The 23,037-nt window shown below is 45.2% G+C and overlaps 1 protein-coding gene across 5 annotated transcripts in view; it reads left to right on the forward strand.

The window, feature by feature from the left end:
- LOC118395252 (capping protein, Arp2/3 and myosin-I linker protein 3-like) overlaps positions 1–10,580 on the forward strand; it is a 53,506-nt gene extending 42,926 nt beyond the window's left edge. For 2 of the 5 annotated variants that reach the window (XM_052464166.1, XM_052464165.1), the window contains exons 22-41: positions 35–207; positions 2,240–2,308; positions 2,680–2,773; positions 2,965–3,063; positions 3,277–3,396; positions 3,563–3,676; positions 3,898–4,073; positions 4,270–4,357; positions 5,055–5,174; positions 5,270–5,336; positions 5,434–5,606; positions 6,236–6,315; positions 6,739–6,858; positions 7,041–7,221; positions 7,577–8,015; positions 8,245–8,372; positions 8,468–8,705; positions 8,944–9,027; positions 9,322–9,441; positions 9,755–10,580. In XM_052464166.1, coding sequence (XP_052320126.1) covers positions 35–207; positions 2,240–2,308; positions 2,680–2,773; positions 2,965–3,063; positions 3,277–3,396; positions 3,563–3,676; positions 3,898–4,073; positions 4,270–4,357; positions 5,055–5,174; positions 5,270–5,336; positions 5,434–5,606; positions 6,236–6,315; positions 6,739–6,858; positions 7,041–7,221; positions 7,577–8,015; positions 8,245–8,372; positions 8,468–8,705; positions 8,944–9,027; positions 9,322–9,441; positions 9,755–9,804 — 2,733 coding nt within the window. In that variant the 3' untranslated portion in view covers positions 9,805–10,580. The remainder of the gene's footprint in view (positions 1–34; positions 208–2,239; positions 2,309–2,679; positions 2,774–2,964; positions 3,064–3,276; positions 3,397–3,562; positions 3,677–3,897; positions 4,074–4,269; positions 4,358–5,054; positions 5,175–5,269; positions 5,337–5,433; positions 5,607–6,235; positions 6,316–6,738; positions 6,859–7,040; positions 7,222–7,576; positions 8,016–8,244; positions 8,373–8,467; positions 8,706–8,943; positions 9,028–9,321; positions 9,442–9,754) is intronic. The other 3 variants (XM_052464167.1, XM_052464168.1, XM_052464169.1) reach the window with 3 other exon arrangements.
- Positions 10,581–23,037: the final 12,457 nt, after the last annotated feature.

Genomic DNA, 23,037 nt, shown 5'->3' on the forward strand with positions numbered 1-23,037 from the left:
TCTCTCGCCCCTCTCTCCGTCTCTCCGTCCTCAGGCCCTGCAGTCCCTCTCTCTGGCGGACTCGCGCCTGCGCTCTCGGGGCACAGTGCTGGTGAACGCTCTGGGCAGTAACACCTGCCTGCGCAAGGTGGACCTGAGTGGGAACAGCCTGGAGGATGCGGGGGCTAAGATGCTCAGCAAAGCCCTGCAGATCAACACCACACTCAGGTAAGAGAGAGGGAGCGAGGGAAAGTGGGAGCGAAAGAGAGGAGGGAGTAAGGGGGCCTGGGAGAGAGCGAGAAAGGGGGAGGGAGGGAGGGAGGGAGGGAGGGAGGGAGGGAGGGAGACTCAGGGGGATGTGGAAAAGTTCATTGTGCAGTTGCTATGCCGTAGTTAAATGCAGTGATAATGTAATGATGAGGGGTTGTGTTACGGCTCTCAATACACTCTGTAGTGAACAAGCACTTCTTTGGTTATTCACGCTGTGCAATTCTGAATTTGTCATTTGACAGTGGTCATGTACAGTGCCTTGCGAAAGTATTCGGCCCCCTTGAACTTTGCGACCTTTTGCCACATTTTAGGCTTCAAACATAAAGATATAAAACTGTATTTTTTTGTGAAGAATCAACAACAAGTGGGACACAATCATGAAGTGGAACGACATTTATTGGATATTTCAAACTTTTTTAACAAATGAAAAACTGAAAAATTGGGCGTGCAAAATTATTCAGCCCCTTTACTTTCAGTGCAGCAAACTCTCTCCAGAAGTTCAGTGAGGATCTCTGAATGATCCAATGTTGACCTAAATGACTAATGATGATAAATACAATCCACCTGTGTGTAATCAAGTTTCCGTATGAATGCACCTGCACTGTGATAGTCTCAGAGGTCCGTTAAAAGCGCAGAGAGCATCATGAAGAACAAGGAACACACCAGGCAGGTCCGAGATACTGTTGTGAAGAAGTTTAAAGCCGGATTTGGATACAAAAAGATTTCCCAAGCTTTAAACATCCCAAGGAGCACTGTGCAAGCGATAATATTGAAATGGAAGGAGTATCAGACCACTGCAAATCTACCAAGACCTGGCCGTCCCTCTAAACTTTCAGCTCATACAAGGAGAAGACTGATCAGAGATGCAGCCAAGAGGCCCATGATCACTCTGGATGAACTGCAGAGATCTACAGCTGAGGTGGGAGACTCTGTCCATAGGACAACAATCAGTCGTATATATATATACAAATCTGTCCTTTATGGAAGAGTGGCAAGAAGAAAGCCATTTCTTAAAGATATCCATAAAAAGTGTTGTTTAAAGTTTGCCACAAGCCACCTCGGAGACACACCAAACATGTGGAAGAAGGTGCTCTGGTCAGATGAAACCAAAATTGAACTTTTTGGCAACAATGCAAAACGTTATGTTTGGCGTAAAAGCAACACAGCTCATCACCCTGAACACACCATCCCCACTGTCAAACATGGTGGTGGCAGCATCATGGTTTGGGCCTGCTTTTCTTCAGCAGGGACAGGGAAGATGGTTAAAATTGATGGGAAGATGGATGGAGCCAAATACAGGACCATTCTGGAAGAAAACCTAATGGAGTCTGCAAAAGACCTGAGACTGGGACGGAGATTTGCCTTCCAACAAGACAATGATCCAAAACATAAAGCAAAATCTACAATGGGAATGGTTCAAAAATAAACATATCCAGGTGTTAAAATGGCCAAGTCAAAGTCCAGACCTGAATCCAATCGAGAATCTGTGGAAAGAACTGAAAACTGCTGTTCACAAATGCTCTCCATCCAACCTCACTGAGCTCGAGCTGTTTTGCAAGGAGGAATGGGAAAAAATGTCAGTCTCTCAATGTGCAAAACTGATAGAGACATACCCCAAGCGACTTACAGCTGTAATCGCAGCAAAAGGTGGCGCTACAAAGTATTAACTTAAGGGGGCTGAATAATTTTGCACGCCCAATTTTTCAGTTTTTGATTTGTTAAAAAAGTTTGAAATATCCAATAAACGTCGTTCCACTTCATGATTGTGTCCCACTTGTGTCCCACAAAAAAATACAGTTTTATATCTTTATGTTTGAAGCCTGAAATGTGGCAAAAGGTCGCAAAGTTCAAGGGGGCCGAATACTTTCGCAAGGCACTGTATGTGAGCTTCAGTTTTCAAGTCAATTATTATTCAAATGATCTCTCCTTTTCTCCTTTTATCTATCCCTCTCTTTCTCCTTCTTTCTTCCTCCCATTTGATCCTTCTAAGGAGTGTGACGTGGGATCGCAATAACACCACGGCTACAGGATTCCAAGATGTGGCTCGGGCCCTGGAACAGTGAGACACCCGCACCCCAACACACACACACACACACACACACGCTCTCACCCATTCACTCAAACAAACCTGAACACGAGGGACATGATTGAAAGGCAGAAGACAAGAGACGCATATCTCTGAGCTTGCCTTGCAGTCGTTGCACAGCGTTTCATCAGCACCCTGACCTGTTTGTGAGGCGGGGCTGCCTGTTTTAAGTTCTAGTGACAAGGATTCACATAAAGAGGAGAAGACATTAGAGTGATATCCAACTACCGCATCAAGCATTTCCAAGGCAATGACTCATCATTATTCATAGAAAAGGTATCGATTTGTAATGATTTCTGGGTTTTTTCCTCTTCTTCATTTTCGCTCACTCATTCTCTTGACAGTAACTTCACCCTGCATTACATGTCCATCCCCCTCAATGATGTCACACAGGCTTACCGGAGTGCCCCTGAGAAGATTGACCAAGCGCTGACCAAGGTGGGTCACCTGGGGTGTGACGTCACACCATGACATCACGACTGTTGTCGTCGGCAGCTCGTGTCTCGTGTCCGTCTCTCTTATTTCTGCCCTGTTCACTTTGCTTCGTCAAACCACCTCTTCTCTCTGTTGCTCGTCTTCTTTCACCGCCGACATTCCTCCTTTCCCATCCCTCTCACTTTGTTTCTCAGATCCAGCGTGCTCTGTTGAGGAACAACCAGACCCAGAGGTTCTCTCAGAAACAGGCTCTTCGTCTGCACCAAGGCCTGGTCACCAGCACTGCTGAACAGGTACAAATACTGTGAGCTTATGTAAACGGTGTAATTTTAGTGAGAGTCAAAACCCCATGGACTGACGTGTGTGTGTGTGTGTGTGTGTGTGTGTGTGTGTGTGTGTGTGTGTGTGTGTGTGTGTGTGTGTGTGTGTGTGTGTGTGTGTGTGTGTGTGTGTGTGTGTGTGTGTGTGTGTGTGTGTGCGTGTGCGCATGTGTCTGCGTGTGTCAGGTGATGGAGCGGCTGTGTGTGCGTGTGCAGCAGCAGGTGTGTGCTCTCCGAGGCTCAGAAGAAGGAGAGGAGTTGCAGGCTGCCAGACAGGTCCTGAAGGAGGCCAGAAACTCCCGTGCGGTAAGTTGGCGTGTGCGTATGCATGCGTGTTTATATATTCTAAACCACTCTCTCTGTCTCTCTCAGCTATACTGTGTGTGTGCGTATGTGTGCGTGTGCGTGTGTGTTGAATATGCATATGTATGTGTGGTTGAATATATTCTAAGCTCCTCTCTCTCCCTCTCAGCTCTATCCATCTCTGTGTGAGCTGGCCCATGTTCTCTCAGTGGACGGGCCTGTCAGACAGAAACTGGACTCTCTAGCAGGAGAGCTGGCCAAGGCTGCTGATAAGGAACTGCAGGTAGACCACTCAACACTCCACCTCCCCCTGCATGGTTGGATTTAGACTATGACGGATGAATTGAAAGATAGATAGATGGATATATATTGACATTCTCTGGCAGAAGACCTGGCCACGGTTGCTGATAAGGAAACATGGGGACTGTGAATCTCTTATCGTAGACAGGATTTATTGGATGAGGGAGTGACACACTGATGACTTTGTTGACGGATCGTTCCCAGGTGATAGTGGACTCCATGGTGTCTCTGTGTCGGGAGCTGTGTCCCATGTCCTCCTCCTCGGCTGAGCGACTCAGCCCTCCGCTCTCCTCCGTCTCAGAACGTGTCTCCATCCCTCGCTCCACCATCCGCACCGCCCTGATGGAGAGAGCGGCACAGGACATCAACAGAGCCCTGGAGTAAGAGGGGGAGGGAAAAAAGAGGGAGGGGATGAGATGGGTCTGGACTAAAGAGTAGGGTGTGAATAGAGAACTTGAAGGAAGTATTCCCCCCCCTCTCTCTCTCTCTCTCTCTCCTTGATCTCTCTCCCCTCCCTTGATCTCTTTCTCTCACCCTCACTTGATCTCGTTCTTTGTTTTTATCTTTCTCCCTCAGGGACGTGAAGCTGTCGGTGGTCTCCTATCTGACCAACTCCATAGTGGATCAGATCCTTCAGGAGCTCTACACCACTCACAAAACCCTGGTACTAACACACATACTAATCTCTCTGTGCTCGATGTGTCTTTACCTCTATGCACTGTGTACCTCTGTGACCTCTGTGTACCTTTGTGACCTCTGTGTACCTCTGTGACCTCTGTGTACCTCTGGGACCTCTGTGTACCTGTGTGTACCTCTGTGTACCTCTGGGACCTCTGTGTACCTCTGTGTACCTCTGGGACCTCTGTGTACCTCTGTGTACCTCTATGACCTTGGTGTACCTCTGTGTACCTCTGTGTACCTCTGGGACCTCTGTGACCTCTGTGTACCTCTGGGACCTCTGTGGACCTCTGGGACCTCTGTGACCTCTGTGTACCTCTGTGGACCTCTGGGACCTCTGTGGACCTCTGGGACCTCTGTGACCTCTGTGTACCTCTGTGTACCTCTGTGTACCTCTGTGACTTCTGTGTACCTCTGTGTACCTCTGTGACCTCTGTGTACCTCTGGGACCTCTGTGACCTCTGTGTACCTCTGTGTACCTCTGTGACCTCTGTGTACCTCTGTGTACCTCTGGGACCTCTGTGTACCTCTGTGTACCTCTGTGTACCTCTAGAACAGTGACTTGTTCAATCTCAGTTTCATCTCCCCACCATCTCACACCAGAGAGCATAGTCTCAGACCAAACCAGTTCCCATTGTGTCGGACCAGTATATAGCATTGTAAATGCCTCTCGGTTGTCTTAGCTGTGTCAGGTGTCCCAGGCGAAGCGTTTGGACGCAGGGACAGGCAGGCGCACCATCAGACAATCCAGAATCACAGACTCACTGGACTTCCCCGACGAGGAAGGCCTGGGCATGAACATCGTAAGTGTGTGGGCGGGTGTATATGTGTGCGTGTACGAGTGCATTTTTCCATTGCTCTTATCACGTTGCCTTTCCTCTCTCTCGTGTCTTACTAGGACACCATCGCCATCAAGAAACGTAGCTCCAGAACCAGAAGGATTCGTCCGGTGTCAACCAGATTGAGTGAGCTTACCTTAACAATAAAGATTTCCTGCAGGGCATTTGATGTGGATTAACATGAATTTGACCCAACTTTAAATCTTCTCTCCCTCCCTTTTAGGTCTTGGTGATGATCCCACCTCTTCCCCGACTCACTCTGGCCCCCTATCCCGCTCAGCATCATGGGAGGATCTGTACACCCTGCCTACCCAGGGTGCACCACTGCGCCACGTGACACAGGTCAGGCCACGCCCCCCGCGAAGGCACTGTCGAGGACAAGTCCCCGTGGAAACAGTGAGTCAACTCTGACCTGTAAAGAAGAGCCAGACCCGATCCTAAATAGCCCCCTAAGCACTTCATACAGATCTGAAAGCTGGTCAAGTTGAAAGTTCAAACTTACCCACTAGGCTGGGTGAAATGTGATACACACAATACGTATCCAATCATTTTAGTTAAACTGAAGTACCTAGGGGGTAGGGGTTGACCAGGCCTCTGAGCCAAACAAATCTATTCACCTCTCAGTTCTAATACAATGTATTTGTATTCTAGAATTTGAGTCATCCTGGTTTTTCTTGCCAGAGGCATCCCAAAAATAGGTTTCTTTATGACTGTGAATCTGTCGCACTATCTCATGACTCACTCGTTTATCACGTTCTCCAATCCGCAATGCCCCAAGGCATCTCTCTGTTGGCGGCATATCAGATTCCTCAGCTGCTTCCGAAATGGCACACTTATCCCTGTGTGATGCGCTTCTATTCGACCAGAGCCCCATGGGCCCTGGTCAAAAGCAGTGCACTATATAGGGAGTAGGGTGTATGCACATGATACATGATAATTGCACATGAGCACGGCAGTAGTGTCAGTGTGACAGCAGAATTTGTGTTGGTGGTTGTGGTGTAATCCTGTTATCTCCGTCCTCTCAGCACTGTTCAGAGAACGGAGGAGTCAACGTGATGGAGGATGGACTGCCGGATTTCTATACCAAGAGAGTCCTGCCTGACAGGTAGGCTACGCACAATTCACTCACTCACACACACACACAAATACACACACACACACACACACACACACACACACACACACACACACACACACACACACACACACACACACACACACACACACACACACACACACACACACACACACACACACACAAACACAAACGCACGCACACACACACACACACACACACACACACACACACACACACACACACACACAAACGCACACACACACACACACAAACGCACACACTCACACATACACACAAACGCACACACACACGCACACACACACACACACACACACACACACACACACACACACACACACACACACACACACACACACACACACACACACACACACACACACACACACACTCAGTGACCCAGCTACCCATATCTTTATCTCTCCCCACCAGTCAGCTGTCACTACTCCATCAAGCTCAGTCCCTGAGGAGGAAGAAGAGACGCAGTGTGCTATCGATCTTCTCCGGGTTCCGCAAGAATCGCAGCTCCACCATCTCCAATCAGGAAACAGAGTACGGAGGGAGTCCTGAAAAGTCATGCACACATTTAGTTGATTTATTGGCGAGCATATGATTACAGGTCCTTGTTGTAAATTGTTCAACAACAACTATTTAATAATTGTTTATTGTCAGTTTATCAGTTTATAAATACATCTCTGTCTCGTTCCCGGTCTCTCTCTCTCTCTCTCTCTCAGTAGTGGCTCAGAGAATGTGTACTCTATGATTCAGCACCCTAAGGATCGTGGGAAGGGAGAGGCCATCATTGAGGTGGGGGCCAATGGGAGGATGATGCCGTCCCCGAGGCCCATCCAGGGCACACCACTGCCTGGGATGAAGGTGGGCAGGCCTAGCCCCCACTGCCTCACACAGAGACAGGTAGGAACGTACCACTGTAGGTCTGTCACTAGTTTATACCCCCAGCTCATGGAATAGCCTTCAAACCTTGAAATTAGACTTGCTGGTCTCCATTGGACAGTTTAGATTGAGTTTAAGCGAGGTGATATGTGAGAGTTGTGTTTGTTTTGATTCATCTTGTATTTATATTATTATCTTACATTCTTTGTATCAAATTGTGTACGTTCATGTTCGCAGGGCTCCTTTGTAAATGAGACCCCGGTGTCAATGGTGACCCACCATGTAAAATTAAAATGAAATAGTAAAAATGGCATATAAGACACAATGTAAGCCGTACAATCTACTCCCTTCACTCTGTCTCTCTCCCACCTTCCAGCCTTCAGATCTGGTCGGGATGGTATACAATTGTATCGCAGCAGAAGACGAGGACTCAGACAGTAGCTTTGAGATCAGACCAGTGGGCAGAGACACAGACAGACGGAAGGACACGCCGATTGCATCAGACACCCAGACAGAGTCCCGTGCCAATGGACATGCAATGTCCTCCGCTTCTCTGACAGACAAACAGGCTGACATACAGACTGACAGACAGACTGACAGACAGACAGAGCCAGTCTGTCAGGACCTGCCGATGCCCAGCACTCGGACAGACACACAGACGGAGGTGGAGAGACGGACAAAGGAGACAGAGGGGACAGAGTCCATGGAGGACAGGAAGGAGGGTGCCCCCTGTGGACAGAAACCAGAACCCCCTTCTCAAAGCAGCAAGCCCAGCCTGGCCAGCATTAAACAGAGACACCTGCAGGGAAGCTCCGGTACTGCAACATAAATAACTAGAGGTGTATTAACTAGAGCTGTATTAAATAGCTCTGAGACTCTACTTTTATCCAATGTAAAAAACACGATTTCATATTTTGCTACATAAGACCGATTTGAGCCGGTTGGCCGCGTTTGGCTCCGGCTACCACATGTGCTGGAACGTGGATGTAGAGTCGTTACCGAATTACAATATCACTTTTGTGTCGCACTTTTTTGTCTTTGTAGAGAAATCAACTGATGGCATAGGATGGACAGAGGGAGACAGGGTAGAAGAGGAGAATAATGAAAAGAGACGTGAGGGTGTGCAGAAAGAAAGAGGGGCAGAGGGGCAGCGGCCCCCCATTCCTGAAAAGGTCTGTTTCGTCTGTCTGTGTCTCCTCGTTTCTTGTGTCGCTGTTTGTTGTTTGTGTCTCAATGACTTAACAATGCGTACAATCTATCTCCACAGCCTGGTAGAGATAAGACCTCTCCAAAGACACTGCCTCCTGTCACTCCGCCTGAGGAAACCACCAATGAGAAGAAAACCACACCTCCTGTTCCGCCTCTCTCTGCCAAGCCCTCTTTTGATTTGTCTCAAGCTCCTGTCAGTCAAGACGAAGGGACTAATGAGAAGAAAAGCCTTCCTCCTGTGCCTCCTGCTTCTACCAAGCCTGTGTTTGACTCTCCCGATCATGCTGGTTGTCAAGGTACCACTATGATGGAATTTCACTGAAGAGGGTTTTATTAAGAAATCATTGTAGTGATAATTGATAACGCTCTGGAAAAGAACGTCTGCTGAATGACTCAAATGTCAATAAAAATGTGCCTGCAGTCCCAGAAATGATCCACGGCTATGAATAGTGTATTATTGTTGTTGATGATGATGATGATGATGATGATGATGATGATGATGGCGGCAGGTTGAAATTTTGACTATTTAATCAGATGAGGAGGGAGGAAGAAATGGTTGTCCACTGAAGCCGCATCGCAACAGGAAGGCAGACTCATGTGACATGGGTATGTGTGAGGGTGAGCGTGTGTGGCTTCACTGCATGTGTGAATGTGTGCTGTTTGTCTGTCCATACATGTTTGTCTCTGCAGATCCCTGCATGCATACGCTTGTTTCACAATATCTATTCAGCCATTGAATGCTGACTCATTGTGCCTGTTAGGTACGCTGACCATTCCTCTGTCCATCCCTCTGCTAGGGACTATCCAATAGATCTCTGCTTATCACGACTCTTACATTACTGCAACTACCCTACTGTCACCAGTCACTGTCTGTGTGGCCCTGTGTGTATGTCTCATATCATTTCCCTTCAGGCATGGAACGGAATAGCCCCAACGATCTGGAGACGGGGTCCTCAGATCGCAAACCCCCTGTGAAAAGACCCAGACTCCCAGAGAACAGAAACAGATCTCTGGACTTCCCCAGGACTGTCTGTATGTATCTGCTCTCTGGACCCCTCTCTGTGTCATACTGTATGAGTATGTGCAAGCATGGGAATGTTCATAAGCTACTGTACTGTAAGCCTCCTTTTCATGACTCAGTGGGAATTGACATGGCATTGACAGTCTACCCAATGTGTCACATGATCAGAAGAAAACACTGGGCCGTGCAGGGCCATTCAAATCCTGTTGACTGCGGCCTAGGCATTGTTTGGGGAGATGAGGGAGAGTCACCTTTCTAATACTTAATGGGAGATAAGACGAGGCCGAACAAGGACTCTTGACTTTCAAATCTCTCTCTGTCTAGGTCCTGATAGTCCAGAGCCCGCCAACGACAATGGTATGACGTCGTCATAACAACAACAACAGACCGGAGGTGAAGACAACATTCTGGACAACTGGAGGGAGAGGAGAGTGAAGAGATGGAGAGAGAAGGGAAATGATGAACTTGATCACCATAGACCCAACTGTGGTTATCCTCGTATACAGTATTCATTTCCTTCATTTTTACGAAACATGCATGTACACTCTGCTTTTTTCCTCCCTCATACTTAGTTGCACTCGCCTTCATTCCTTTGCAGAGGGACACACACACACACACACACACACACACACACACACACACACACACACACAGAGAGGTCTCTGAGGGCCCTCTGGTAATTCTCATGCTGCTGTTATTTCTTGCACTTCTTGTTGTACAAAAATCTTTGATCATACTTCTGATTCTCCCTCGTCTCTCTTTTATTGACAATCTGTGACCCTGTTTCTGTAAGAATGAGTCGGTATGTATTCGAAACTAGTATTATGTCATTATTGAACATAAGTGAACAAACTGCACTAACCATTGTTATTACCAAGTCATTACGTGGTAACGGGTAACATTCATGCTTTTATTTTACAATAAGGTTAAGATGAATGTGAGTGTGTTGTAAGGATGTTTTTCCTATTGAGAAGATGGTAATGACATGTATTGTTTATCATTATTACAGTAATCCAGTAGTTGGTCAATAGAACAATGGCAGTTTTAGTCTGTTTTATTCATATTTTACAGGACTGAAATTAGTATATTTTCTAAAAAATGCTAATATAATGAATGAATCAATAAAATTGTCTTAACTAAAGGAACCAAACTGATGATGCACTATCTCAGGTGAAAACAACCCTAACCTGACGTCTGCTTCAAGAACTCATATGTTTGTTGTGCAAGATTAGGATTTAACCCACTATGAAAATGACATCAATGGATTTTGGAGCAGTACTATGAAGGGGGAAGCAGAGGGCGCTAAATACTTAGAGCTGAGTGATGAAACAGACTTGGATGAAACACAAGTTAGAGGCACAGACTATGCCTGAGCAATGTCTGTAAAAAAAATTGGTAGCGTCCATTTGTTTGAAGTAGGCTTAAAAGGGATTTCAACTGACAGACGGGCCAATAATAAATTAATCAATGAATTAGGCAAATATGAAATTGGCTGTGTTAAAAGTCCACATTCATTAACCATGTCATGAATAATGTCACAAAATACACACACACACACACACACACACACACACACACACACACACAATTTGGAATTAAAAGACCAGAAAGCACTTGTCCTCTGACGCCAAAAGCTCCTCTTTCACGCCTGAGTTTGACAGAGTGAAAGAGCACACCTCTATAAGCAGAGGACAGTGCATATTCAGGAGCTTTGCTAATCACATGAATTAGTCAATATGGGGGGGATAAGCTAGTTTAAATCTGGAATCCTGAATGGTGAACCTGCCACGTTCGTTTGTGATCATTGCAAAGCGCGATAGAGCATCAGCATGTGAAATGCATTTATTTATTTTGAAACCATGATGCGCGATGCACCTGTAGTTTGTCTACAGAACAAAACCATAACAACGCCTGTGGGGGCGGACAGTGTCGCCGTTTCCCCCTACTGCGGATTCCATCTTTAAATATACAAAGATCTGTACCTTTTTTTTTGTACGGGATAACCAAGTCTGAGATTTCTAAGTGGAAATGACAAACTTCAGAAGCCTTTCACAACCTCAGGTACACATATACGTTTTTATAGTTTTTATAGTTTATAGTGTGATCAAATGAAGATCCTGCAGCTGTAGATGATGATGAGAAATGATGATGATGAGAAACGAACACTTAACTCTTACAACATGTTAGTGGGAGTGTCCACTAAGTATGTTCGTGGATGAATACTTCATTGATCCCAAGAAGACATAATCCTTGTAAAAGTTAGAGACCGCTGTGCCAAATGATAGACAGCACGTTTCCCCTCATTCTTCTTTAAATATTGCAGGCTACATGTGAGAGGATGGCTGTCATCTAACTGGTATTTGACCCCTAGTAGCTTTGGCAACGGCTGTTAGGAGACACCCAGACATGAACACCATGCTCATGTTGGTCACTGGATGGACAAGAAAACAAGTCAACACCCTTTTCACCAAAACTCTTTGCGAAACACAAAAACACCTTTCCATCCAGACTGAGATGGAGGCTGAGAGGCTAATGCCTGTTAGGACTAGACTTGCAGATAAGAACTGTTGTAACTTCAACCATTCAAAGTAGAACATTTGACTTCTAGCTTGTCCTGAGCTGTAGTTACCCTCAGCTATAGTTACCTAAGCTTTCGGAAGTCTCAGGCACAAAGGACCCTGGGACCCTGGCAGTTTGCATAAGGGCTTCTCTCTTGCGGTGGTGGTGACCAGCAGACTGGGGGGTTGAGTTGATGCAGTCCTGGGCACACCGGGTGTTGAGGTTCCCAGCCTCACACAGGATTACTGAACAGCTGATGTACACCTACAGCCAGAGAGCTCAAAGGTCACTGAACTGAGGAGGTATCACCCAGAATCATCCAGCAGTCTGTCCCCATTTACCTATGATGAAAATTACAGGCCTCTCTCGTCTTTTTAAGTGGGAGAACTTGCACAATTGGTGGCTGACTAAATACTTTTTTGTCCCACTGTATATGATTTACTCCACCGCCAAGTCTGGCGGGTAGTCAGGGGAAACACACTGGCTCGTCTGGTAGAACTCAAACTGGTTAGTGAACAGGCCGAAGCCTTCCCCCATGACTGTGACATTGTCCCTGTGTGCGTTGAAGCCCAGGGTCACATCGCCATGTTTCGGCGTACTGGCTGTAGAAATGGATCTCCGCCCGGTGATGATGTCGTTGGGGTTGTCGAAGGTGTGGATTTCGTTCTTGGAAATTAGGTCCTCGTTGTTAAATCAAACTGGATTTATCGCGTATGCCGAGTTCAACCGGTGTAGACTTTTCAGTGAAGTGCTTGCTCACAATCCAATTTCCAATGATGCAGAGTTTAAAAGTAAAAATAACATGTAAAATAGTAACTAACACAAAATGAATAAAATAAATGACACAAGAATGGAGCTATATACCGGGAGTGGCAGTACAACAGCAATGTGCAGAGGTACGAGGTACTTGAGGTAAATATGTACATGAAGGCAGGGTAAAGTGACGAGGTATTCGGAAAGATTACAATAAGAGTAAAATAAAGAACAGAGGAGCAGCAGTGAATGATGAGTGTAAAAGTGTGTGTGAGTGTGTGTATGCATGTGTGTTTGTGTTGTGTCCGTATGCGTGTGTGTGTTTAATGCGTGTGCGTATGTAGTGTTTGTGAATGTGTGAGGGTTGTGTGTCGGTGTAACACAGGACAGCAGGAACCACTGGCCCACTCCTCACCAAAACCCTACGTATTGACCCTTTCTCTAAGGGAACCCATTCGACCAGGTTCAATATTAATAACACAGACAAACACCCAGGAGTGAATAAGTCTCACCCAAAGAGATATCCATATAGCCATCATCCCCATATAATATGTTACACTTGACGCTGCCCACCCTCCCGGATGGAAAATCAAAGGATCTAATGAATGTGACTCAATGCAATTTCATCTTGGACTGCAACCAAGATAATTGTTCATTCAATAACCCTCTCTGCAAAGCAGAAATTCATTCATGCTGCTAATCGGCTATTTGCTACTTCCAGTTCAGTTAAAACTCACCTCTGTCTGAGTGCCACAGGCATTTGGGGGGGGGGGTGACTCCGATGACATGGGTGCTGTTAGAGATGCGTTGCTGGGTTGCGGGCAGAGTTGCTGGGGTCGTCGAGGCGGAGATGGTCCTCATGAATTCCAGTGATAGAGAACTTCCACTGTCGTCTTCGTCTCGTGGCAAACCACCTTCGGCTGTGACTGACACAGGAGATACTGTATCTTGTTATCCTAAAAATGTATCCGTCTTATTCACAACAACGGGATTGTAAAAACCGTGATTTAGGTTTGGGCCATTTGAACGTTTCTTCTTAATGATGGGCACTATCTGAAAAGTCAATCAGTATCACCATGAATATGATTTTGATAAATATTGGAGTAAGTAGTACTCGTATGTACTCATGTCCACAGGTTTATCTGTTAAGATGCCTATTTACACTCCAACATAGATCATCCTTGATCATAAAATAATCTACAACACCGTTTCTGCGTACACCAGAACCCAGCTCATCTCCGATTGATAAATGCCTGACATGAAAGAGAGGATATATGAATATGAGAATATGTCATATTTGTTTTGTTAAACACCCACATCAAATAAGAACTTCTCTCCAGCTGCGTTTAGGAAATGACTATTTCATAACAGAGATGATTCTCCAGAGGAATGTAGCCTACCGGTAAGTACCAGGAAGTAGCAGAAAGTATCAAAGTAGCAGAGCTGTTCTGGTGATGCTGCAGGACCATGAAACATGATGCCATGACACTCACCTGTCCGCCTCCTCAGCAATGAAGCAAATGGGGAAATGTTCCTCCAGATCTTGAGTGGCGCTCCACGGAATTACAAACTCCCATTGGGCGGTCCGGTCCTGTGGTTGGTGATGTTCTAAGGTTCACTGATGATGACCTCATTAATCCTAGCAAAGGGGGCAAAACAGACAACGGCACATCTCCAAATCAAATCGGAGATATCAGTAGGAGGTATGATTTACTCTGGGTTTTTAGACCGTTTGGGCACCTTATACAGTAAGTTATCCCTCACGTTGAGTATGTAGCCTGAGCCTTGGCCCTGACCTCCAGATCCTTGTTGACTTCGACCGCGACCTCGGAAGCTCTCCACTGCGTGGTGTCGGTTGCACGAATCTGGTTAGGTACACTCCCTCATTGCAAAAGGGAGCAGAAGGACACCGAATTGGAAAATACTATAAAACATAAACAAGTGTTTATGGGGACCCATGCCAAGTCTTTTCAGTGTCCTGGGGGGGGGGGGTTGTTGTCGTGCCCTCTTCACAACTGTCTTGGTGTGCGTTTGGACCATGATAGTTTGTTAGTGATGTGGACACCAAGGAACTTGAAACTCTCGACCTGCACCACCTCAGTCCCGTCTATAGTCTATAGTCCATGATCAGGTCCTTTGTCTTGCTGACAGTGGATTCCCCCTTGTTCTCCTATAGTTCCTGATAGAGAAGTGGTTTCCTGGTATGGTGTCAGTGAAGTCTCTCAAGGGTCCCTCCACCGAGGCGTTCCTGAGGATCTTTGAGTTCCTCTACTGCCTCATTGAGCCCATCTTCCAGATGCCAACCTCCGAAGTGGAGGAGGTCCCCAGGATTCTCAAAGACTTGGGGTAAATCAATAATTTTAGAAAACCATGTGATTCACTGACAATTTCTACATGTTCGCCTCATAGCAGGTTCATGTCTACTGACAACTAACTCTCTGCAGGCAGGTATCCATTTGCACTCTCTAAAAGTCCCATGTTCGCTGTGGGAGCTCCACATACCTGGCCACAGGTTTTAGGGACTCTGACCTGGCTCATTGATACTGTGAAGGTAGGTATTAGACAGTCCAGTAGATGACCAACTCTTTTTAAAGTTCTACATATCACAATTCCACCTGCAAATAGTGTCAAATGTCAATCACCTACCAGTAGTAATGACTGAGTAAACCAATGAGGTTGAACATATATTTACATTTGAATGCCATGCGACTGCCCTTTATTTTCTCTGGCCAGTTTAAACAACTTTCCGTATTTCACTTGAGACTGACTTGACATTATCTGGCCAGGTTTTGTAGTTTGCCACGTGTGGATTACTCTACACTCAACCAGAGACAGTTGTAACAGATTCGCTGTGGGGCAACAATTACCAGCATAGAAGTACTGGTCTTTTGGGGTATAACAATTACTTTAAGTGTTTGATTTACCTATGAAACTACATTTGGTATTGTTATAATGAATTATTAGCCTGTTGTGGGAAGACTCTCAACTCCTGCCAGTGGAGGGCTTTTTATTCTTGTTGAAATGTTTGCTTTCACGTGTTCAAATGCACGTTTCATCATTCCATCCATACATTTATTGCCTCAGGTGTAATACGTTTATGACACGTTTTCATTTAGCCAACCAATTACTTACCCTGCTCAGAGTGGACGCAATGTTTGTAGTGCAAGACTTGCAAGACTCACGAGGTAGAATTTCTGTTTATGTAATTCAATGTATGGTTTCCTTTGGTCATATTTTCTGTTAGGACTCTGGTTCATTGTTTTGTGGGTAATAGGAGCGCACGCCTCCGTGCGCACGGAACGCTTTGGCGTCAGAATGTTCAATAAGAGAATCGCTGTCATGTATGCGTAGTGATGAAGTGTGATTTAAGAGATGGAGCAATGGATGTGAGAATTGCCTTTTACATTGTAGAACCAGTTTATCAGTTGTAATTGTATGGTCCTTGGGGGCCAAGTGCGCCTAGTGGTTTGAGCTCATGTTAGACAGATTCAATTTGGTTTCTCACAGGGAAGCTGTACAGTCTTGCCCTTTTAACTTTTTATTTTGGGGAATTTTAATGAAGTATGTTGTCAAATATAAATTGTTTCCCAAAAATAACTACTTTGGTTTTACTTTAAAGTATTTGTACTTAAGTACTTTACACCCCTGTGAAATCCCCTGGTGAAATCTTGTTCCTTGTAACATGTTCAAGCCTGGCTCAGCAGTGCTGACATAGGATCAGTTTTGCCTTAGATATTTTTTAAATACGAGCCCTGGTCCTGTCATTGGCAATTTCTTTAAATGCTGAACAGTTGCCGTCTGTTTCAGGACACCCTGGAACAGAAGCAATCGAGGCTCCAGCACATCCTCTCCACCCAGAAGTTCACCCCTGCATGCATTGAGTGGGTTAACTGAGAAAAGGGAGTTGCATCAGACCAAGAGCCTGGAGCTGGCTCAGCAATACATGTGGAAAGAGATTGCTCTGGCCAAGGTCAAAGAGACGGGAAGTGAAGAGAATGTCAGAGGGGCTACTTAACTTGGGTGCATTCATTAGGACATGCTACTGAAAGTTTTGCAACAGGAAATTCACTACTTTTTTCTCTTTCCTTTCAGTCTGTTTTTCTGCCATTTGGTGCCTAATGAAAATGACCCTGGTGTTGCCCAATGCTTATACAAAATACGTAATAGGTATGATTTAATATTCTCCCATCTTGTTTAGGCTGAAGCGACGCTAACCGCGTACAACAAGCTGGCCTACAAACTGAAGCTCATAACTGACTTTGAGATCAGGACCACGACAGAAGGACCGCGACAGAAGGACTGCGACAGAAGGACCACGACAGAAGGACCGCGACAGAAGGACCGCGACAGAAGGACCGCGACAGAAGGACCGCGACAGAAGGACCGCGACAGAAGGACCGCGACAGAAGGACCGCGACAGAAGGACCGCGACAGAAGGACCGCGACAGAAGGACCGCGACAGAAGGACCGCGACAGAAGGACGCGACAGAAGGACAGCGACAGAAGGACCGCGACAGAAGGACCGCGACAGAAGGACAGCGACAGAAGGACCGCGACAGAAGGACCGCGACAGAAGGACCGCGACAGAAGGACCGCGACAGAATACAAGCCATCGACTATGGTCCAATACAGAACACAGATTCAAGTGTGATTATTTTGCTCACTTTTTGACATATCTTTTGGGACCAGAAGCTGTTTTATTTCTTTTACAGAATCCACTGTAGAAAATGATCACTGACCTGGAAGAAGAGTGTAGTCGGCTGACACTGACACTGTTCCGGAACAGTCTGTGGAACAGGTGTGAGACCAGTCTATACATTCTTTTGGTTTAAGATGGAACATGCATGTTTTGCTTCGAGGTTCTAATATGGTCTCGTTCTCTTTCAGGTTGATTCAAATATTTCCGAAAAGGCAACAGACTTCGAAACAACTGATCACACATTCATAAGGTGGACAAGCAGCTTGAACACAACATGCAGGCATGCTATCATCACAAATGTTTACTTTTACGCTTGGATATCGTCTTCATCCACGGGTGTGTAGAATAAGGACCTTGTGCCCGGCCCTTTATTCTGACGACATTGCTGCCCTGCAGCCATTGGATCCCACCACTGCCACCAAATGTAGAAAACAATCGTGTGGCCTAGGGCTGTCTTTGTGTCATCATGTTTAATGGTGTAGCAAATGTTTTGCAGAAAGGTGATTAGGTTTCTCTCCTGCCTTTCTCCATGGTGTGTAGGAGATGGACCGTGAGGAACATAAGTGGGCTGCTGAGATGGAGAATGTGAAGAAGCACAGGACGCTAGTGGAGAAGGTGACCTTAGGATACGATGATGCCACGCAACAGTGCACACTCTTTTGGCCACTATCACATGAAGTCGTCAATCTTTTTTATTTTTTATTTATCCGTTGCGCATAGTCATTTTACAGGGAAAGACTAACATGGAAATGCACGTTTTCCCAGTCATTTTTACGTTTTCTTAACAGGTACCAGACTGTGCTGCAAGAAACCAGAGGCAGCGTGTTCACCACGGCTTTCGAACACCTGTCCACCGTAGAAGTCAGTCCTGTATGGGGATCTGTCTGTAGCATGCTATATCGTCAAATATGAATTCTGTGCCACAAAATGCAAACATCCTCATCCCTGACATGAATTCAAGGCCTCATCTTGTCTCATCACTACAACTCCCGTACGGGCTCCGGAGAGACGAAGGTTGAAAGTCATGCGTCCGCCGATACACAACCCAAGCAAGCCGCACTGCTTCTTAACACAGCGCGCATCCAACCCGGGAACCAGCCGCACCAATGTGTCAGAGGAAACAGCGTGCACCTGGCAACCTTTTTTTCCCCAGAAATGTATGGATGACCGACTCAATAGTTAAACAGGGAAGCCCTTCAGGAGGATGAGTCGGATCACCTGAAGCTGAAGGTAATCGTGGCGAGCTTTATGCAGAAGTCTGATTGTAACCCTACCCTGCGTTCAAATTCATGCTGTGTAAAGAAAAAAAAATGGAAAAACCAGTAGCATTCATTTGATTTTTTTCACTATATTGGTTTTAATACTACTGTGCCCTGAAGAACATGATCCAGGTAGACATACATGTTGCAGTCAGGAGTAACTCTCTCACTACAAAACACCTGTGATGGCTCATAGCCAACATGACCCGCTTTAAAAGGACCGACCAATACTTGTGGCAGTTACACCTTCTCGTAAGGGATGTCAATCTAGACTATTAAATGCCATACAACCCGTTCTGTGAACATTAAAAAAAAAAATGTTTTACCTTTATTTAACTAGGAAAGTTAGTTAATTAAGAACAAATTCTTATTTTCAATGACGGCCTCGGAACAGTGGGTTAACTGCCTGTTCAGGGGCAGAATGACAGATTTGTCAGCTTGGGGATTTGAACTTGCAACGTTCCGGTTACTAGTCCAATGGTCTAACCACTAGACTACCCTGCCGAACATAACATGCATTGCAACAATTTACATTGAAATGAGATTCTTATTCTGAGTCAAGGATGTAATCGCAACAGTGCAGCACCCTTTCCCATCAACATCTAATGGCTGTTGGTGACATGGCCTTGGAGTTACAGAACTGTACTTTTATTTCTCATCCCATGACATCAGTCTTTGTTAGAGAGATAAGGAAATGAAGTAAAGTCCTGAATAAAATTCAATTTCAGGTAGTGATTAATAGTGGTCTTGATATCACCTTTAATTGAACATGTTTTACTTAAAGGTACATTATCATACAAACACAATTAACGTACAGTGCATTTGGTAAGTACTGAAACTCCTTGAAGTTTTCCACATTATTACGTAATGTCATGTAATGTCACGTAATGTAAAATGGATCCCCCCCCCAAAATCTCAATCTACTGTGATTGTTTAATACTGTTTATGCATCAAAGCGGAGTACTCGTGCCTGTGCGACTGAGTTGGGGCACCTGGGGCTTGAGCTGACAGTTGACTTGGTGCTAAAACCTAAAGCCTGCATTTCATAGACAAGATGTGGTGGGTGTAACCAAGAGAGGCAGGAGGATTAGAACAAACCCTCATTGTTCCTAATCAACCTGGCATCTGGGCCAGGTTGGGGGTTAAAACACCAGGTGCAGATAGATCTAGATCAGGGCTTCCCAACCCTCTTCCTGGAGATCTACTGCCTTGTAGGTTCAGTCCAACCCTAATTTAGCGGTTCTGATTCAGTTAGTTAAGGTCTGGTTGAGCAGCAAATTAGTAGAAACAGGTGTGTTAAATGAGGGTTGGACTGAAAACCCACTGGACGGTAGATCTCCAGGAAGAGGGTTGGGCAGCCCTGCACTAGATGAACCCAAAGATGGCTTATGATGCCCCCCGATCTGCAAGGGAGGGGTGGAAACAGCCATGACTAAGCATTTTTAGTGTCAGCTATATAAGAACCATGATTCCTCTGGAAGGTTAAGCTCTGCAACACACACTTCAGAGTGTGCGGTCGACCAGCTTCATTATTGCAATAATTAATCGATGTTAAAGGTTGTTTGAATAATTATCCAAATCTCTCTTAGTATACATTAATTTTCACGACACTACACAATACCCCATGAAAAAGCAAAAACAGGTTGACATTTTTTTCAAATGTATTAAAAATAAACTCTTCTAACCCTTTACTTGGTAGCGATTACAGCCTTGGGTCTTGGGTATGATGCTACAAGCTTGGCACACCTGTATTTGGGGAGTTTCTCCCATTCTTCTCTGTAGATCCCCTCAAGCTCTGTTCAGGTTGGATGGGGAGCATCGCTATACAGATATTTTCAGGTTGCTCCAGAGATGTTATTAATTGGGGTTCAAGTCCAGGCTCTGGCTGGGCCACTCAAGAACATTCAAAGACATGTCCCAATGCCACTCCTTTGGAAGGTGAACCTCATCCCAATCTGAGGTGCTATGCGCTCTGGAGCAGGTTTTCATCAAGGTTCTCTCTACTTTGCTACATTCATCTTTCCCTCAATCCTGACTAGTCTTCCAGTCCCTGTCGCTGAAAAACATCCCAAGAGAATGATGCTGCCACCACCATGCTTCACCGTGGGGATGATGCCAGGTTTTCTCCAGATGTGAGGCATTCTGTAAGGGGTGCGTAACTGGTGGCAGGGAAGTCAAACGCAGGAGAGCAGAACTTGGTGAATAGCCGGAGCAGTTTAATATATAAAACTAACGGCATATAAAACAACAAACACATGGGTTAAAAAACCCGTATCGCACCAGTAACACATAGCACAAGAACTTTACAATTAACAATTCCCAACAAGGACATGGGGGAAACAGAGGGAACATATACAACATGTAATTAGGGAATTGAAACCAGGTGAGTGTGAAAACAAGACAAAACAAATGGAACATGAAAAATGGATCGGCGATGGCGAGAAGAACACTGACGTCGACCACTGAACACCGCCCGAACAAGGAGAGGAACCGACTTCGGCAGAAGTTGTGACACATTCAGGCCATGGTTTCATCAGTCCATAGAATCTTGTTTCTCATGGTCAGAGTCCTTTAGGTGCCTTTTTTTCGAACTCCAAGAGGGCTGTCATGTGCCTTTTTACTGAGGAGAGGCTTCCGCCTGACCACTCTACCATAAAGGCCTGATTGGTGGATAGTTGTCCTTCTATAAAGTTCCCCCATCTCCACAGAGGAACTCAAGCTCTGTCAGTAACCATTGGGTTCTTGGTCACGTCCCTGACCAACGCCCTTCTCCCCCTATTGCTTAGTATGGCTAGGCAGCCAGCTCTAGGAAGAGTCTCTTCCTTTTAAGAATGATAGAGGCCACTGTGTTCTTGAGGACCTTCAATGCTGTAGAACTTTTTAAGTTCCCCTTCTGGGTCTCAACCCAATCCTGTCCCTGAGCTCTACGGACAATTCCTTTGACCTCATGGCTTGGTTTTTGCTCTGACATGCACTGTCAACTGCCAGACCTTATTTAAACAGGTGTGTGCCTTTCCAAATCATGTCCAATCAATTGAATTTACCACAGGTGGACTCCAAGTTGCAAAACATCTCAAGGATGATCAATGCACCTGAGCTCAATTTAGAGTCTCATAGCAAAGGGTCTGAATAAGTCTGAATAATAAGGTATTTCTGTTCCATTTTTTTTTTTTTAAATGTGGTACATTTTATAAACCTGTTTTTGCTTTGTCATTATGGGGTATTGTATGTAGATTGAGGAATACAATTAATGTAATCCATTTTAGAACAAGGCTGTAATGTAACAAAATGTGGAAAAAGTGAAGGAGTCCGAATACATTCCGAATGAACTGTATTTGCATAATTTCAAGACCAAAATCAAAGGTTATTCACAACATGCATATCTGATAAACATGACCAATTGAATGTGGTGTGTAGACTAGATTCTATATCTATACAATGAACTGAAATGTGCAGTATGTGTTACTTTTAACATTTGCAAATGGCAAATAAACTACTTGAACTGTATTAGCGTTCCGTCTGTGAACGGTGAGTTTTCATTCTAGTTATGCCTGATATGATGGTGCCCTCATGCGAGATGCACAGTTATGAATTCTCTCTTGTGGGCTCTTGCGATAATACCCTTAGATGCTACAAAAAAAAATCAAAGCTCCGTCTCTGTGTGACCTTGACAGACTTCATATCAAAATGTCAGTGTTCATCAGGGCAGAACATATCCCATCCATAATCACAACTAGTATTGGCACAACTAGTATTGTTTTAGAGCCCTAATAACATAAGGTAGATTAGTCCTACTGTTCAAATGTACAAAAATGTATCTGAAATGTAGCCGTACACATGTAAAGATATGTGCCTGCTGACATACAAGTGAATCCGAAGCTGCACATAATTTGCACCGACCAACGCGTACAGATCAGCTCGACAGTATGAGCACCAATAGGCTATTAAAGATCCCCACAGGCTTCATAACTTCAACTTCAATCATCAGAACTAGGCTACGTTGCTGTCGGAATTGGGGATAATATGCAATGAGCGTAAACAAGCCTCAACTTCTCCAAGTGGGAAATACTTTCTGTGTTTGGGTAGTTTTACTCACGCACACACTATAGCAAGAGAACAGGGAGGGGGCGAAAAAAGTAGGCTGCGTGGAGGTTTACGGTATTCACATCACTTTTACAGTAGCCTATCACTCAACAACTGTGTAATGCAAATGAATGGTTATAGAGTGAATGCTTGCCTACTTCTTTTAGTAGGCTACACACGGTATTGGTCCTACTACTGCGACATACAAAATGTAGGCCTACAATAATGTAGGCCTATCTGATGTACAAAACTAA

Source organism: Oncorhynchus keta, chromosome 15 (genome assembly GCF_023373465.1).
Source record: "Oncorhynchus keta strain PuntledgeMale-10-30-2019 chromosome 15, Oket_V2, whole genome shotgun sequence".
NCBI lineage: Eukaryota > Metazoa > Chordata > Actinopteri > Salmoniformes > Salmonidae > Oncorhynchus > Oncorhynchus keta.